Source organism: Cupressus sempervirens, chromosome 8, assembly GCF_028749045.1.
Source record: "Cupressus sempervirens isolate cs-2001-9-10 chromosome 8, ASM2874904v1, whole genome shotgun sequence".
NCBI lineage: Eukaryota > Viridiplantae > Streptophyta > Pinopsida > Cupressales > Cupressaceae > Cupressus > Cupressus sempervirens.
In genome coordinates this window covers 664568682-664584266 of record NC_143125.1, presented here as the reverse complement: position 1 = coordinate 664584266, position 15585 = coordinate 664568682, and the positions used below count along the sequence as shown (strand labels likewise).

The 15585-nt window shown below is 37.0% G+C and overlaps 1 protein-coding gene across 2 annotated transcripts in view; it reads right to left on the bottom strand.

Annotated features, from left to right (window-relative positions):
- Positions 1-756: 756 nt before the first annotated feature.
- Positions 757-15585, bottom strand: part of LOC149544209 (autophagy-related protein 13b-like) — a 36010-nt gene continuing 21181 nt past the window's right edge. Inside the window, exons 3-4 of one of the 2 annotated variants that reach the window (XR_016355761.1) lie at positions 2162-2345; positions 757-1741 (exon numbers count right to left, since the gene is read on the bottom strand). Coding sequence is in view for 1 of the 2 variants with exons in the window: in XM_089798724.1 (XP_089654850.1) it covers positions 1342-1741 (400 nt within the window). In the remaining variant the exon portion in view is untranslated. The remainder of the gene's footprint in view (positions 1742-2161; positions 2346-15585) is intronic. The other variant, XM_089798724.1, reaches the window with a different exon arrangement.

Here is a 15585-nt window from a genome sequence, read left to right as displayed (position 1 = left end):
AATATGTTCTACTTTTTGTCAACTACTGACATGCCTCTGCCAAGACCAGTCCCTTATCACAATTTGTTTCTGATTTCAGATAATTCCACCATCTTGATTTGAGTACAGATAATTTATATTGAATCAAACTCTTTGTCAACGCATCTCAAATTTTTCAATTCAAGCACCTAATAAACTGAATTTACATGTCCAATACAACATCAATAATCGCTTTGAAAGGAGTGCAACCCTTTATCTATTCTCTAGAAAATACAATGCCAGTGAACATTTTTCTCTCACAAATGTCCATGGTTCCCACTGAGAATACCAAACCAGATACAAGTGCAATGACTAATTACAACATTCCTAGCATGTTGAAAGTGTGAACAAATGATGTTCTACAAAATCTCTAGCCCAGACAGCTTTTGACCTGAAACAAGCTATATGTGAAGTGACCAATTAAAGTACCCACTTGCAACATATTAAAATCCTCAAACAAAGAATGTAAAACAACAAAATCTGAAATCAGGTTACCATTTACAATTTTTACGTCGATAAGTTAAATTGGAAAACTATTTGACCATTTGGTGTGGAGAAGCATGTAGTAAATTATTTCATAGTGTACAACAAAATAATTAGATTGGCATATACGGAGAAGAATTACAGGAATTTTTAGGTTTTTAGCCCAAATACACCATTATGATGTAAAATCTTCAAGCAAAGAATCTAACACAGTGGACCTGAAATGAGGTTACTACATACAATTTTTACATCAGATTGAGTAAATGAAAAAATATTGGTCATATTCCATGGAGTATATAATACATGATATGCACACTATAATCAGATCATTGTAAGCCTAGATGAATAATAGCATCAGTTTAACCCCAACAAATATCTATACCTGTTATCCCCCAATTATGAATCAGTTACAGATAGCCTTGCTGAGACTAGTCTCATTAATGCAAGAGAAAACATGTTTTTTTTGAATTTACAGAGCTCATCAGGCAGCAACATCATTCTATGGTCTAATCACAACACAAACCCTTTCAAGTATCTGATTTCAGATGATTCCTCTCCTAAACTACTACAATGCCAAATCAGTTAAAATGGCTATCTGAAAATGAGTTTATTTCTCATGTCATCATGCTTCTACCAATTACTGTTTAGATATGTCAAAATCTTTAGTCCAAGACTCTCAGTATATCAGCTTCAATCGGCAAGCATTAAACATCAAAAACTATACACTGTACAATTTGAGGGCAAGGTAGTACTGCCAAACCTTAGTCTGAATAAGAAACAACCTCACAAACTATAACATATGGGATTCTGACCAAGATGTATTTCACGTTGAACAAAGATTCAGTCTTTAATGACACATCCTTGTGGAACTCCACTTTGCCTCAGCAAACCATCTTTAATTTCCTTGTAAGTTTGAAGTTCATCTAATCCATCATTAGCTGTCTTACTGGAGGCCCTACTATGATTGGAGTAAAAAGTTGAACTGCATGGCACACCCCATTGATTATCTTTGCTAGGACACTGAAAACTTTCTTTTAAAGAACCATCCCTCAATATATCAGAACTGGCTTGTGAAAAATCTAAAGCATTTCCAATATGCTGCTGCAAAGGCGGTGCTGAATTGAACATCTCTATAAGTTCACCTAAAGCAGCATTCTGTGATCTTCTTGGTGTTGAGACAGTATGGCCTGGTACTTCCATAACTTCTTGTAGGCTTAATTTCCTATCAAAAGAATCAGCCCTATTTCACAAAACAGAAAATCATATGAATAGGGTTAATGTATAATGATATAATCAGCTACAAATCAATCATGCACCAGTTCACCATCTTTTAAAAGAAACCCATGAGAAATAGTCTAAAGAAACCCATGACAAACAGTCTAGATGGAGAAATATTTGAAAATCATCATATTGTCCAAACTCCAAAGTAGTTATGGAACTTCCAAGAACATTGGAAAAACTCACAACATATACCTGATAAATACTCAAAAACAATATACCCGGCTCAAATTAAAACCACTCAAACACAATATACTCTGCTCTAATAAAAACCAGTCGTATTGACCCTTTACATCAAAATTAAGAAGCATTAAAACAATGTGATTTAAATCACATTAAACATAAAATTTGCCTAAAAATAAAGATCTCTGATTGAACTTACACTTCATTTCAACTATGACTTCACATGATGACAGCAGCGTCTTATACCAGCTCTCCAAAAATATTCTCTGAGAAACTTACACTGCCTACATTCTTATATTGAATGACCATGAAGCCTCTGTGCATTGTACAGGCATATTTCTAGAAAATAATACTCCTTGCATCTTATCATGTTTTCTTCCTTACTAACAGAAAAGAAACAACGCTTGGTCAGCTAAGCATGCAATATTAGTAAGATAGCAGCAAAGTTACCTAACTGATGAAGCATCAGTTGCCCAAAGTAGATTGTATGCCCATTAAAACTTGTTTGCATGAACTTATCACGAGTGGTAGATATAAAATAACAATCCATAATCAATTTTCATTATGCTATAAAATTTTCCACTGTACCAAAAAGGTACGTCCCCAAAAAAATATTTAACCTACAAACAGTATAATAAATAAGCTGCCCCATTAAAGGGTTAAGAGGCAACAGTCAGATGAAAATAAAAACACCTCAAGCTTTAGAAGTAATGAGGTTCAAACAAGAAAATTGTCACACAAAAGGTTTTATCAAACATAACTTCAATAGGGCTTCAAGGGGTAATCCAAGATTGATCCCCAAGCTGTTATGTAGAATGGAAGCAGAGGAAAAAGAGGGATTGGTTGGGATTCCATTGGATGAGGCAACCCTTATATTGTCAATAACTCAAACTCGGAGCTAAAATTCATTACTGTCAGCAAACAAAGATTTGGGACAGCAGCAGATTTTCTATATCATTTTCATTTTGTAATTGAAACATGTGGCCTTAGGGCATTTTGTTGTGATTTTATATAATATAAATGTACATTGACAATGAAGGAATGATTTTTTGTTTTTTAGTCTTGACCATTATGTCAAATCTCAATCCTACACTGATTTTAGGCAATTAGGTTCTAAAAAGAATATAATGAATGCCTTGTTATACCCATGTTAGAAATTTATTTTAGTTTTAAAAATTTCCTCTTTTTTAATTGGCGTACCCTAAAAAATGGCCTGCTAAAAAAGCCAACTAAAAAATATACCCCTTGCCGCTTACCATCCCCATCCTAATGCAGTGCATTTTAGGCACTCCAGTTCAAAATTTGAATGCCATGGAAAATGAAGATAATATAGGGATCACTTCAATAAGTCTGACCTCAAGCATAGTTGCAGGGCCCAAGCAAATATTGTATTATAGTTCTTTACAAACTCTATTAGAAGGGCTACACAGCTATATTCTTTAATGAAGACTGAAGAAGAAAATGCATTCTTTGAGGCCAAACAAGCCAATGGTCATGCTCTGTTGCAGCTAAGGGCAGCATATAAAATTTATTGTCATGTAAATAGAGCATTTGAACGCATTTCAAAGAGTTTTAAAAATAGATCATCCTCTCCAATACATCTGCATAAATGTGGGCAAATTCAAATAATTGCAGCCACTACATCAGCTGAGCAATCTCTAAAGCTATGCAAATTTCCAAGCACATAAGATACAATGTTAGTTCTCACAACTTATAGAGCGTTCTACACAGCTTGAAACATAGGAACTATGTTAACAGGGGCATATTAAGTTGTGTTTACCGTACAGGGTAAAAGGATACTTATCGCATGTAGTACAGTAAGATATAACACAGAACAGATACTTTATTCATATACACAATATGCACACCAATGCTTACAGATACTTTATTCATATACACAATATGCACACCAATGCTTACAATATGACTATGATGATTACAATGATGATCCAAAGTCCCTTCCAGACGACGTACATATACTTTCCCGAAGGGGTGACTCAACTATCACATGCTCTTTCAGATACACTTCTACCCGTCGGCTACAATATAGAATTTGCTGACAACATCATCCCCCCCCCCCAAAAAAAGTAAAGTCGTCTCCGAACAACAATTACAAAATTACCAAGACAAATTAACAAAATGGAATACATTAACTGTGACTAACTATAACAAGATAGATATTTTTCCTTCACATCACATTCACATTCCTCCCATGCCTGCACCAAACTGGTCTCCAAAACACGTTGCATCTGTAGCCTCTACTAACACAATACTGTCTCCTTAGCCAATTTGACCTTGATAGCCATCCATGTCGTATTCTCTGCTTCCAACTCCTTGGTACACTGAGCCAAGTGTCGCTCTACTACCTCCAACTGGATGGTTAGCTCCTTCCAAGCTCTCTATGCATCCACCAAGACAGCCTCAAGTCCAACCAACACCTACTCCGAGTGCCTCAAAGCATAGCATCCCTCTCGAAAGGCTTGCTCCAGTGCTCTCTCCACCACTAGCACACAAACACTCTATGCCTATAGAAACTCCAAGTCTCATCAACTAGTCACACTTCCCACGACTGATAACTAAACTGACTAAGGGTCTAGGGGGGCAACGGCCCCATTGGGGTCGAGGGGCAGCGCCCCCATTGCCAAGACCAAATTAGCGCCTTCAAACCCACACAAAAGCCCATGGAACACACCATTTTTGTGATTTTCTTCCAATCTCATACTCTTTCTACTAATCGCTTATGTTTTCCTCACTGCCTGTTTATGTCTTTCCCTTTGGCACCATATGTTATTTATTATGAACTGTTTTGATTTGTCATCTTTTTTTTTTAAAAAACCTCCTATCACCCTTCGGTGCTCTCTCCACCATTGGCACACAAACACTCTATGCTTGTAGCAACTCCAAGTCTCATCAACTAGTCACACTTCCCACGACTGATAACTAAACTGACCGGGGGTCTAGGGGGCAATGGCCTCATTGGGGTCGAGGGGCAGCGCCCCCATTGCCAAGACCAAATTAGCGCCTTCAAACCCACACAAAAGTCCATGGAACACACCATTTTTGTGATTTTCTTCCGATCTCATACTCTTTCTACTAATCGCTTATGTTTTCTTCACTGCCTATTTATGTCTCTCCCTTTGGCACCATATGTTATTTATTATGAACTGTTTTGATTTGTCGTCGTTTTTTTTTTTTAAAAACCTCCTATCACCCTTCGGTGGTCTATTCGATCTCTTTCCTTGCTTGCATTTGATTTCTCCCAGACCGTACGGTGGTGTTTTATAGCTTTCCCACCCTTGCCTTTCTTACCATAATGCTTGATCTGTAGTCCCAGGTCATAAGGTGATCTCTCTTCTTTTATGCTTCCATGTTATCGTATGGTACTTTTCTCTGTGACCTTCCTGTGTTGTTCGTACGGTCATACAGTGGTGTCTGTAGGGTCTCTTCTTCTTCCTTTAGTCCGTATGGCTTTGTCCTTCAAATACTACCGTACAATGTCCTGTTACAATGTAAGATTCCTTGTTATAGAAGGTCGTATGGTATCGCCTATTGTGTTCTCAACGGTACGTTGTATGGTGTTCCCTTATGTCCGTATGGAATGCCCATATGCATTCATATCCGTACAGTCATACGACACTCGCCTTCTCACTACGGTACTTGTGGTTGCTTTCTCTCTAACCTTATGGGGTTGCTTCCTCTGTTGTCTTCCACCCTACTTTATGTTGTATGGTCTTCCACACTGCATATGTCATCCGTATGGTCTTCCACACTTCCACAGTTCATTGACTACCGTACAAATTCCTTCTTTTGTCTTTTGGATGGTGTACTCTTGAATTGTGCTTTAGTCCTTTTATTAACAGTCGTACGATGCTATGTCACTACAATTCTGTCATTGCTCCATTTATAATTCTCCTTTTATACTTATATTTACTTATCTTACATATATACATTACTAATTACTATTTTTTATTTTGTTTCTAGTTTGTCCATGGAGGCACGTTATATCTTTTATGATAGATTTTCAATTTCGATCCATTCATTGCATCGGAGATAGATTTTCAATTTCGATCCATTCATTGCATCAGGCAATTCCTTCCCGTCGAGCGTCCATAATTTGATTGCTCCATTATCGCCGACTTCGCAGATTTTGTACAGTCCTACCCACTTCACATTGAGCTTTCCTCATCTAATTCTGCCCATTATACTTTAAAACTAACTAGTCCAATTGAAATTTATTCAATTTCAAATGCTTGTCATGCCATACTTTTTGCCTATTTTGTGTAACTTTTGTGGTCCATTGTGCCTGCAATCGTCGCTCATCAAGTTTATTTAAGTTATACAATCTGTCCCTCAGGCTTTCCATATCTCCCAGTTTGTTCTTGATCGCGATCCTTAAACTTGGTACCATGAATTCTGTCGGCTGCCACTCCTCGTCAATAACTGTATTCTTGATTCTAGTACCTTCACTCCGTAATGCTGCAATTTTTATTAAGCCTTTCCTCTTTGTTTCCTATGCAAATTGTACATGTTTTCCTTGCCGCCAGTACCTTTCTACTAAATCTGTGGTGTGGTGTAACCTTTTCTTTCCGCGTGGTCCACTCACCGTGTACAGTACTGTGAATCTTTCCTATTTCTAGGTTCGTATGGTATGTTTTTCCTCTTGTACTAGCCATACAATATGTTCTTTCCTTCAGCTTTAGCTCTAATCGCCTTGCCTTCTTTCACTTCTCTGTATTCCTTCAAACATTCATTTTCCTCTCCTTTCTTACTTTCGTCAACCCTTAACATATTACAACTCGGAAAGAGTTCGTAGTCCTCCATCAGCCAATGGAGTAGGCCGTTCACCAAGTTCAGGTCATCACCATTAGATCCTCCTTCCAATCTCAATACTTCCTCTCCATCGGGTTCCATTCTCTTCTTCCTTTCATTGTCCCCTTCACCTTCTCCCTCAAAATCCAACGATGCTGCTTCCTCCCCTACCATCTGCGTGTGCAAGTCAATTACAAATCTTCGGCCTCCGCATTCCATGGATAGGGTATTTCGTTTCCAATCATGCTTCACTTTTGCTTGCACCAACCAACCCGTCCAAGGATAGCACCATAGCCTCTCTTTTTTTAGCGAAATGACCACGAAATCTAATAGAAATGGTTGCATTCCGATGGTTACCGGCTGCACCATCAAGGTTCCCAATGGCTTGATTCTGTGTTGATCTGTAGTAACTGAAATGTAGGTGGCCACAATGTAGATTGTCCCAACTTTTTCCATATATCCTCTGGTAACACATTTACACCTGACCCTCTGTCGACGATTTTGTTTGCAAGTACAGTTCCTAGGATACCCATCTCTACTACTGCAAGATGTATTCTCGTAGTGAGTGCCAGTAGCATTGGGTTTGTTGCAGTCGTTCCACTACCATCCTTTCCTGTCTCCTCCATTACTTCTAGGAGTGGTGTCATGTTCAGTATCATCATCCGCAACTGAGGCATTGTAAGGTCATTTAATTTTATAGGAATTTCCATTTGCATTATCTGCCTTATAATATTTTGTTTCACCAAGTTTCTCTTCAAGGTGTTGGCAATGTCTTATGTTTGTGATTTTTCTATCTCCATTTGTTTTTCCAACTCCATTCGTGCTTGCTGCAACCTCTTCTTTTCTTCCTCTACATCTAGGTACATTGCCTTCTTTGCTTGTTCGTGAGTGATGGCTAGTATCTTCTCATCACATGTTTCAATGCTTAACAAGTTCACCCCTTGCTTATGGCATTTCCAATCCTCGTGATCTCCCAAACCACACCATCTACATAACAATTGTGGTGTTTCCTTTGAGGTACAATCTCTAGCGAAGCGCCCCCAGGAGTTGTACGCACGGCATTGTATCATCGGCCATCCACTTGAGTCGTACTGTATCTGACTTCGGCCTCCATTATTGTTATTATTATTACCACCATGTCCGCATTGATTATTGTTTTGGTACCCTCCTGAGGTTGCATCATTATTTGTGTTCGTTCCTACTCCTGTTGTGGACACTTCCTGCATCAATAATACTTGTTGATGTCCCTTCGTCTTCATATTGAATGGGCATTCCTTGGTGGAATGTCCCGCAATCTGGCAGATATCACAAAATTGTTTTTTCGGGCAAGAGCCGTTTGCATGGCCCTCCTTACAGTCCATACACCACAATTTCCCCTTCACCGAGTCAAGATTCTTTTTCAGATTTTTAAATTCCTTCATCATCCATAGCATATCCTTTTGCAACGCTCGGACTTTCTTACTTGATTCTTCATCACTACTGCTACTTTCGGAAGATGAATCGTTTGAGTCCAATGATCTGTGCTTCTTCTTGCTTGTTTTTTGCTCTCTCTAGATCCATCCCCCGATTATATGCATCTACGTACGATGTTGGAGGTACAATCTTCATTTTCTTCTTTAGTGTCAGTCGTAGCCCTTCAACAAACCTTCGTTTCTTTAATCCGACAACCAGTGGGCTCTCCATCTTCCCTACCCAATCCTTTCAGCCTTCTTGCATATACACGATTCTTCCCCTACTTTGTACTGTATATTTCTACTACAATTTTGTTATCATCCCTTAGTAGTCGGAACTCTACTATGAACTCCTTCCTGATGTCCGCCCATGTAGTTGATTTCAAAGAATCGGCATCCACAAACCAATCAATCACTACATCCCGCAAGGTTGCTGGAAACTATCAAACCCAGTCATCTTAGTCCATTACACCGTTTGTCGTCCATATTGTTTCACGTCTTGCAGTGTCTAATCGGATCTGTCGTCCAGTCACCATTGAACTTCGGCGATTTTTCCTTTGGTTCTGCCATTACTATTTTCTTCTTAAGTGGTGAAGCTTGTTGCACACCCGCTTTGTTCTGAGTACTCATGCTATTCTGAGTACCAGTGTTGTTCTGAGCACCCACGTTCTGAGCACCCGCGTTGTTCTATACAACTGCGTTGCTTTGGACAACTGTGCTACTTCGAACAACCGCATTACCTGATGAGAAAAAATCTTCCTCAAGCAAAGTTGTTCGATTCTCTATCTGTATCCTTCGTCGGAAGTATCACTCCACGCTTGTGCTCCTTCGACACTTCATGTCGTGCGAGTTACTTCCCTTCCGTTCGGATTCTCTACCCTCGACGTATACAGATTAAGGAACTCCTCGCTTGTTTCTTCCACCAAATTCAATCGCTATCAAGTCTCTTCTAGCAATTCCTCGGCACTCCTTAGTCTGCTAGGTTAATGCACTCCCTCCGTCTATGCTCCTTCACCTTCTCAGTGTCCATAGGTAATCTGCTGAAACTTCTGTCTACACTCCACCTATTGTGCTAAAATTAAAACTTCCTGTGTTGTGCATATTTCATCCTTATCTTTTATCTTATTTCTATCCTTGTTAAGTAGATTCGGCATTAATCTTCATAACACTTCCTTCGTTCCAAGTTCAACTAGCAACAGCACCAAATGTTTGTCGTACAAGGTAAAAGGATACTTATCACATGTAGTATAATAAGATATAACACAGAACAGATACTTTATTCATATACGCAATATGCACTCCAATGCTTACAATATGATTATGATGATCAATGATGATCCAAAGTCCCTTCCGGATGGTGTACATATACTTTCTTGAAGGGGTGATCAACCATCATGCGCCCTTCAGATACACTTCTACCCGTCAGCTACAATATGCAATTTACCGACAAGCAGCTGGAAGCCCAAACCAGCAAAGAGAGCCAAGGAAGCTCATGCATATAATCCTATTTTTTTTAAAAGGCTAGCATATGTGCTTAAGAACTAAAGATCTGCTTAGCATGTTAAAACATCAAGCTCAGACAACTACACAAAGTTTATTGTGTAGTACAGCAAAGGATATAGTATAGAAAATGAAGATGAATAGACTTATATAAAATGAGAAGGTAATGTATTGTGCAGTCCAATCTGCATAGAATTTAGTAATTAGTGCAATTGATGAGTCTGTGTAGCATCGCAGCCCCCAATAAAGAAAGAAGCATGTGATAGGAACCTTTGAAACAATTGTTAAACATGGAACTTCTGATTATAACACAGCCTTCACTAATAAGCCCAGTGCATCAAATGTAATGTCCCTCTTTGTTTTCCCTTGTTTTTTATTTTAAATTATAACATCTAATGCACAGTTATCTTTGCACACTTAATTATTAATAAGAATTTCTGACTTTCAACTAGCTGACTAGATAATTACTCCTAAAGATTAAATTCATTAAATTGCACAATGAATGGTCTGAAATCTGTCCAGGTAAGTATCAGGTATTATTTTCTGTAGTATTATCAATTTTCTTCAGATCTTACCAGTTTGAGTCCTCTGGTAAGGGATTTTCCTCCACAAACTTCGAAACTAAAAATAATTGGTTTTAGTCCTTTAATTTCTGTTATGAGGGGTTTCATCCACAGAAATGAACCGAAGTTCATGCTCTAAAGGAGTAATAATCCTACTGACCAATAATAAAGATGTGTTCTTCACGTGCTACTCAATGACTCACTTCTCCATGTTTGGTGTCCGTGACATACAATGTAACCCTAGTATGGAGTACGTCGAGACGATGGGACACCAAGACGAGTTTACAAGATGGGAGGAAAATGGGCCTCATTTCCGGGACAGTGGGGGTACGGCCAAGGGGCAGCAACAAGGGGAGGGCAGCGCAAGGAGGGGTGTTTTATGGTATACATATAGAACTTGAAATGCTTGTTATGAAATGATGTTTTAATAGAAGATACAAAATTAAAATACTTGAACATAGCAAAACTGCAACAGTAACTAGAACCATTGAATATTCAACATAGTAACATATTACATACCAAATAGGAACATTCAAAAATCAAAGTTCAAATAGAAATTCAAGTACCCATCCCAGCGGCAACATGGTTGCAGAATGTCAAAGGTGGGTGTATTTGGGTACGCAAGTACCCGATGTAGAGACATCTTGGGGATGGGTACTTCGAGGTTTAGGAGAGTGCAAGTCTCCATGTTACACTAGTTACATATCTTTTCCCTTCAAAGGTCGTGATTTTTGACATGCCTCTTGGCTTTTTCTTAGATTAACCATTTGTTTTATATTATTTTATAATTATGTTATATTTTAGCTTTTAGGTTTTTGATATTTTAATTTATTAATATTATAACCTCATTAAAAAGGGGGACATTACAATTCACCTTTCCCAAGATTATATGTCCTCAAGCAATCACATACTAGGATACTCACAGAATTTCTTCTTCACTTGACCAAGTCGTTCTTGGAGATACCAAGATCCCAAATCAATCGTTAAAAATATCATGGATCTCTCTAATAATACAATGTCTTGTTGAACAGTTTTTTATTTTATGTCTTTGAACAATTTTGCTTGATGACTCCTATTGTCTTGGAAAGTTTCTTGAGTCACACCCAACTCTACTAAGTACTCTATCCATACAACTTTCTCAAAGGCTATTCTTTATGAACAAGCATTTCACCATTCGTCTTATGTTGTGCTACTCTGAGATAATCACAAATTGTGGAAATTGATCCAAAATATGTCTCTCCCTTTATTTGAAAAAGAGGATTACCTTCCTTGATCTTCATCAACAAAAAATGTCTTTTGATCATCTCTTTTTAGATACTCTTCAATTTTTTTAAAGGCTTCTCCAACTCTGTATGTGTCTTAGCATGTTTCTTCTCTTTAATTTTTTGTTTCAAGTATTCTTTTTAAAGGCCATATTTGAAGAATCTTTTTCAACACAAACTCCATCACTTGTGTAAAGTCCCCCAATATGGAGCCAAGGAATTAATAAGGTGAAACAAATATAAGAAGTAAAAATGCTCAAATGAAATTCAATTATAGTAAATTATTAATTGAGGACACTTAAAGTCACAACATACCATCTACCTAGGCCAACTTCATGAATAAAAAGAAGTTATCAATTTATAAAGTGACTTTATTATGAGGTCAACTTAAAATTATAACATAAAGTTGTGTTTTTGGAGGGAAAAAGTAATTAAAGAAATTAAATAAAATATTTCTCTCAACATAGGGAAGTGGTATAAGAGGGAAAAGGGTATTGTGAAGGCATTCTGGAGATTGTTATTTTTATTTTGAGTCTTTTCTGTGTGAGCTTGAAGCTTTGTTTGAAGGTCCAGCTAAACCCTAGGACAAAAACTTTGAGTCTTTTCTCTGTGAGCTTGAAGCTTTGTTTGAAGTTCCAATAAAATTATAAAACCCTAGATGGTTTGACGATTTGGATGAAAAAACTCATACCAGCCTCCTCAGTGGATTTGCTTCAGAATTCATAGGTGCATCGAATTGTTCAGTTTTCTGGACAGCTATCTCAGCATTGCCCATGACTTGGAGATACTCATGGTGCCATTGTGTGGATTCTCATTAATAGTTGGCTCTATTTGTGGGTGATTGTGTAGTAATAGCCTATTCAATTTGGGCAAGGATCATTCCTAATACTACAGTGATTATTTGTGGTTTCAGTTGATATTGACTCCCCCCTTGTATGTTGGTTGGTGCACGTCTCCTGCAGCAGATCCATTTTTTAATTCATCACTCTTCTTATACATGTCATCCAATCTTCTTCCAAGTGCTACAAATGATCATATTTCACAGTGGCTATGATTATATTGGAGAGTAATCATGTGGATATGTTGCATGTAAATTTTATGCATTTTAAGGAATTGTAACAGCAGTATATTTGATGTAACAGCTATGCATGATTTATGTTAGAATCATTTTCAATAGATTTGTCTTTGAAATCGGTCATGGCTTTGGAATTTTTATTATTTCCTTTGCATGTTTAGTTTGCATGTTATTTCGCAATGAATGGATCCAAACATGTAAAAAATCAAAAACCCAAATCAGATTTGAAACAATTTCCTAGTTCAGGATATTTCAGTGGTATCAGAAATCCTACTAGCATGTGAGCTTGTCAGTCAGATTTTTCAGTTGCATGTCAGCATTTTCAGTTGCCGGAATTAAAGACAGAAGATCATTACCTACTTTCCTCCCTGCTTCACTAATTAAAGAAAACTTACCTAGCTGGAAGAGAAAAACAGAGAACCTTGCAAAGTTAAGAGAAACGCAACAAAAGAACAGTCAGGAATTGCAGCATTTAGATGATGTGCATTTAAGGAAAACTGGGCACTCCAAAACTTCATCTCCATCAACAAGTACGAGGCCTCATGCCAAGGCAACCAATAATGCAGTTATGAGCAGCCACCATACATATTGCATTTTTCCTAAGGAGATACATGACCTCCTTTCCTTCGCACAATTTATTGGAATACCAAATCACGATGATGATGATTTGGTATCTACAAGTTCATATCAGCAGCAAAGAAAGAAAGAAGAATCAAAAGATAGAAAAGCAAGGATTGGGAAAGAAGAAAAGCATGCTGAAGATGTCATTGAAGTAGGTGATTGGGAAATTGTTAAAGTTTTAGTCAATTCAGATGTCTTTATCCTTTATATAGATGTGTTCATCATATATATATATATATATATGATTAAAGTTATATTACATTAATTATCTAATTAATGAATAGACTTCTTCATCATTATTCTCTTTATATATATAAGAGGTTGCTGCCAGTTGGAAAACACATACCAAATAATCATGGCAGTGCTTAGTACATTAGCAGCGATCCTCGGCAATTTAACATGGTATCAGAGCAAGGTTCAAGATTGCATTGTAGGTGGAAAATGTCTTTGTGATCAGTGACCTATGTTAGGTAATGTCTTTGCTTGGTCAAACCAAAGGATGTTTGATCTCTGCAAAATCACAGAAGCAGATCAATATAAAATTAGCACAAGAGGATACTATAATGTTAACATGTGCACAGGCATTGACAAGCATAAATTTAGATACAAAGAGAGGAGATACTAAGGGAAGAGTTGCGAACAAAAGAATACCAATTGGTTAGAAATATAACAATAGTAGACAACAAATCTCTTCCTTATCTTGGACGAGTAAGATGTGATCCAACATAGAAAGAGAGACCCAATGATTTATATGGAGAAATACTCTATCGATTGAAAAGGAAGGACAAACACGGGCATTATTACTATAGGAAAAACTATGAATGAATGAAAGGAAAGGATAATAAAACAAATAGAGAGTAGGGGATGATGTGGAAGATAATCACATATCTATAGGTGTGCAGTCAATGAATGGGAATCATTAGAGTTCTTATCATTACCAGGGAATAAGAAATAAAGGAGCACAATCACATATTTATAGGCTGACATAGAGAAGATACAGACAGTAAAGTCAAATTGATAGACAATACTGCCACTGTGGAGGAGTAATATGAGACTAATTGGGGACATGAATGAATGTAGTCCAAGGAAATAAGTAGAAGAGATTTGTTAAAAGGTACCCTAGCCGGAAAGGGATAGAGTGTAGACTCATAACGAAGACCCCACTCTTGCCACCCTGGCATTTTATCACCACAAACCACATAAGTATTAAGCGAAGATTTTAATTGCACAAGTCACGCACCAAAGATAATAACAATCACAATGACCAATGACAAGATTTTGACAAAGGTATAAACCCTCGGATAGAAGGAGAGAAGTCAAGTGGTGTTACTAAATGAAATATTATCATTACCATATTTTTTGTGATTGTGTTTTATTATAAATAGGAATATTGTACTATTAGTAAGAGCAATATACTTTCTAATTACAATGAATACTGAGTAGTCATGTTTATAGTATATGTCATCTAGGGAATATGGCAATTCCTAACATAATATGATCACTTTATTATTGTTATTGTCATTGTTATGAATGACTATCGGAAGTCTAATATAATCAATTCAATTAATGGTTTGCGGATAAGTCTATATGAATATCGTATTAGTTACATAATGGATAGAGAAAGGTGTGTACAAGAGAAGTAAATTGTTCATGTTGGGGAAAGAGAACTCCACATAGAGCATGTTCAAACTCAAGTAGCTATAAATCTACCATCCATTACGTGACTTGATACATGGAGAATATAGATGTCATCTAGAATTAGTATAGAGTTTAGCGAATGATACTTAAAGATTGCTTAAAGTTTATAACATGAACTAACCCCCGTGTGAGTGGAGATGAAAGAAATATATGTAAGATCATTTAAACTCATTTGGAGCCTATATTAAGGGGATTGTGGATGCATACAAACCTACCATCAAACGCTAATACCAAGGATTGGCATAGAGGATATTGCCCAATCGGAATTAGGAGAACCAAATGAATGAAGAAGTGCGATTTATGAATGAATACGATTTGCAAAGAATCAGACACTGATTTCCATCTTCAAAGATAAATTTGACTCTTGGTACTAGTCAAAGTGAGAAATGGGCCCCCGCCACCATTTAGACATTAGTGATGGAGCCACTTTTTTAAGGAGTGATTAGAATATTGGGCAATGAGATTGGTAAGGTAAAAACGGTATGATATATATTTAAAATTCTTGTTTCTATTTGAAGATATTGTAGTATAGTTATATATCTATATATACACTTAAGATAAGGATTAATTTAAAATCATCAATGATTAATAATTAATAAGATTATTTCTAATTATGGTTACACATTTTTTAGGATAATTAGTGT